The sequence below is a fragment of the Myotis davidii genome, unplaced genomic scaffold (genome assembly GCF_000327345.1).
Source record: "Myotis davidii unplaced genomic scaffold, ASM32734v1 scaffold455, whole genome shotgun sequence".
NCBI classification, from domain to species: domain Eukaryota; kingdom Metazoa; phylum Chordata; class Mammalia; order Chiroptera; family Vespertilionidae; genus Myotis; species Myotis davidii.
The window spans coordinates 2,083,891-2,087,360 of record NW_006287459.1 but is presented as its reverse complement, the minus strand read 5'-3'; the positions used below and the strand labels follow the sequence as shown (position 1 = coordinate 2,087,360).

Sequence of the window (3,470 nt, the reverse complement as noted above, 5' to 3'; positions counted from 1 at the left end):
ACTGGCAACGAAAGCCATGGTGATGTGAGTATTCCCACTCGTGGTTGACGATCTTGAAGGCAATGTCCTCGTAGGGCGGCCCGGCGTGGAAGCGCAGGGTGGCGAAGTCCTTGTTGTCGGGGTAGGCCTCCAGGAAGTACTCGGGGGTGGAGCGCTTATCGATGAGGTCGGGGTAGAAGATGTTGAACTTGTAGCCCTGCACGATCTTGGGTGGTGGGTTGTCAAAGTCGTAATGTGTCTGGTTGTACTTGTTCCACTTGAAGCCCGTGTGCACACGGTTGAAGAAGCGTGGCTTGCGAGGCTGGTACTTGTCAGCCCACAGGTAGGCTTTGCCCGTCAGGGGCATCTCCACGCTGAACTGTGCTTCGTCCTGGCCCATACCCTCTTTGGCCCGCCGGAAGATGTCCTCCGCACTCTCACTTGCATCGCCCGTGACCTGGAGCTGCTGCCGGGACAGCTGCAAGCGCTGCAGGTCCTCTTCGGGCTCCAGCACGTGGGCGTCCAGTGGCAGTTCATGGGCCGTGAGCAGCCGGGGGCTGTACTTGCCGGCGTCATAGTCGTCCAGGCTCTGCTGGATCAGGTCCTCCTCCATGAGCACGGCCTCCCCCTCGGCTTCACCCTCTGCCGGTGTGGCCTCCTCTGCCTCAGGCTCCATGGGGCCACCCTCCAAGGAGGGCCCTGCGGGGGTCAGGGCCTGGTCCTCAGGCTCCAGGCTGTGGCCAGGAGACGGGGGCTCCTGCTTGAGGATGGGGAATAGCAGCTCACTCTCCACACCCTGCTCCTGTTTCAGCTTGTAGAGCTTCTGCCGGAGCACGTCCTGGTGCCGCTCGTGAAGCCTGGCACACGTCATGTGGGCACGCAGCTGTTGCAGGAGGCTCTCCCAGTATCCCATGTCCAGGTTGGGGCCCCCGGCCCGGATCTTGCCCTCAATACCCTGGAAGATGACCTGCAGCTGGCTGTACGTCTTCCCTTTGAAGACCAACTGCACATCGGAGCTGACCGAGGTGTTAACGCCCTCTCGTCGCTCGCCTGGGCCCTTGCCAGAGGCCTGCAGCTTGCAGAGCTTAGAGATCTCATCCTCCGTGATGATGGTCATGTCCCGCCAGAAGTCCACATTCTTGCCCTGCTCCAGTTTCATGTACACCTGGAGGCGAAGGCAGACACGGGTGAGGAGAAAGCACAGTCTTGGGGAGGCCAGGGTGTGGGTGGTGGGGCTGGTGGTACCTGGATATCCTCCAGCAGGTCCTCCATGTCAGCCACCGTGAGGCCATTGAGGAAAGTGTAAGGCTCATGCATCTCCACAGCCAGGACATCGTCCTCGGCGCTGATGTACTTGGCCAGCAGGTCGATGGGCTTGGCCCGTCCATCCGGATTCGAATCTTGGAGCGAAGCTTGGCCTGCTGGAGGTGGAAGTTGTCCTCCTGTTCCTCCCACGTCTTGGAAGTGCTCCGCCTCCTTCTCCCGCTGCAGCATCTCCAGCTCCTGCTCACACATGGCCTTTTCCCGTTCCCGCTCTAGCCGGAGCTGCTTCACCTTCTGCAGCTCCAGCTGATTGTCCTCCTGGATCGTCTTGTTCCGCTCCTCCAGGTGGCTGCTCCCCTCCTTCTCCAGCGCCTTGTACAATATGAAGGTGCCCAGGAGGTTGCTGTCGCGGAAGGGGTTGTCGGTGTTGGTAATAGCCCATGTATTCCTCGCCCCAGCCCATCTTCTCCGCTTTTTCCTCTCCTTGGCCTCCTTCTTGGCCAGGCACCGGGCCCGCTTCTCCTCAGGCATCTGGAAGGCCTTCATCAGCTCCTCCTGTTGCTTCCGCCCCTGCAAGTTCTGTTGCTGGCTCAGGGCCGCAGCCACCTGCCTCGAGCTCTGGGAGGGATCTGGGGATGCAGAGCTGGATGAGGAGGAGCAAGAGCGGGTCCTCCGGCGGCGGGCCCAGCGGCCCTGGTGATGCCACTGCCGCTCATTGCGTGAATCAGACTGAGAGGACTGGTCCTGTGAGCGCCACTGAGGTGGTTGTGGGCTCCGGCTCTGTCTTCCTTGCCGCTGCCCCTGGTCTTCCTCTGAATCCGACCTGTGCTCCCGGCTTCGTCGCCCTTCGTCGTCCCGGCGCCGCCGGTTTCGCCACCCATGGCTCCTGCTCCGATGTCTGCTTCGACTCCCGATCTGGCTCCGCCGCCTTCGGCCTCTGCGACCCCTATGACCCGTCGACCGCGAGCGCAAGTGTGTGTCCCGACCCAACATCTGGGACGATGGCGGCGGCGCAGAAACAAATATCCGGGGCCTGCGCTGGGGGCTTTCCTCCGCCGCGGCACGCGCCGGGCTGCCCGGTCCGAGCCTGAGCCGGGAGGTGAGAACCCATCCCGCCACCCTACCCGCGGGGACTCGAACGCCTTGTAACCAACCTCCCAGCTCCTGCAAATGTGGTCCGCGTGATGGACCCCAGCCTGACTGTCGGGAACTCGCCCGTCAGGCAGTGCCAGGGGCAGTCCCACGTGGGTCCTCGTGCCTCAGGATAGGAGGCACCCGGAACTGTTAGTGGGGCCCACAATTCCTTTCAAGGTGCACGGATTTGTGCACTGGGCCCCTAGTGGACAAATAAATACAATTAAATCACACTTCAAATGGCAGCACAATAAAAGTATTTAGATATATTATTTTTCTATACTTTTAGAATTTTTTAAAAAATTGAGGTGTATCAAACATATAGTAAATCACACAAATCATAAATGTATATATATATTTTTAGTTTTTACATATGTACACACATTTTCCCTGTTTTACAGCTGAGAACACTGAGACACAGAGAGAGTAATTTGCCCTTGGAGAATTGCACTTAATAAATGCTATTAAATATTAGATATTATTAGTAATGTAGAGGGATTAGTTAAGTTAAAGGGTTGTATAAGGATTGTGTGTCCCAAGCAATCAATATATTTGTCAATCTCAGACAGACACCCCTCTTCCACACCAATTTTATTTATTTATTAAATATATATTTTATTGATTTTACAGCAAAGACGGGAGAGGGGTAGAGAGTTAGAAACATCAATGAGAGAGAAGCATTGATCAGCTGCCTCCTGCACACCCCCCACTGGGGTTGGAGCTAGCAACCTGGGCATGTGCCCTTGACTGGAATCGAACCTGGGACCCTTCAGTCCTCAGGACGATGCTCTATCCGCTGAGCCAAACCAGCTGCTAGGGCCTCACCCCTTTGTTAAGCAGTGCATTGCCCGGCTCATTGACAAGGCTTACACAGCCCTTCAGCACACACCTTTGCTGTCCTCTATGGCTGCATCTTCCAGCACTCTATTCTGCACTTCCGCCAGTCTGTTGTTCTGTCATCTTTCCTCCTCCAGGCCTCCACATTTCTCTTCCTAGATTAATTCAGTATCTCCTCCTCCCAATGACCTGCATTCTCTTCCATGAGACTAAAGAGGACTCACTCGAGGGTCTCAAAGGCACACCAGTCCTCCTCA

General features: G+C 56.8%; 1 protein-coding gene across 1 annotated transcript in view; it reads right to left on the bottom strand.

Annotated features, from left to right (window-relative positions):
- The window catches only part of LOC102755068 (cactin-like), a 16,798-nt gene extending 14,379 nt beyond the window's left edge, over positions 1 to 2,419 (bottom strand). Inside the window, 6 exon segments of the mRNA XM_015560976.1 lie at positions 3 to 1,144; positions 1,225 to 1,370; positions 1,373 to 1,439; positions 1,441 to 1,674; positions 1,676 to 1,713; positions 1,716 to 2,419. Coding sequence (XP_015416462.1) covers positions 3 to 1,144; positions 1,225 to 1,370; positions 1,373 to 1,439; positions 1,441 to 1,674; positions 1,676 to 1,713; positions 1,716 to 2,235 — 2,147 coding nt within the window. The 5' untranslated portion in view covers positions 2,236 to 2,419.
- Positions 2,420 to 3,470: the final 1,051 nt, after the last annotated feature.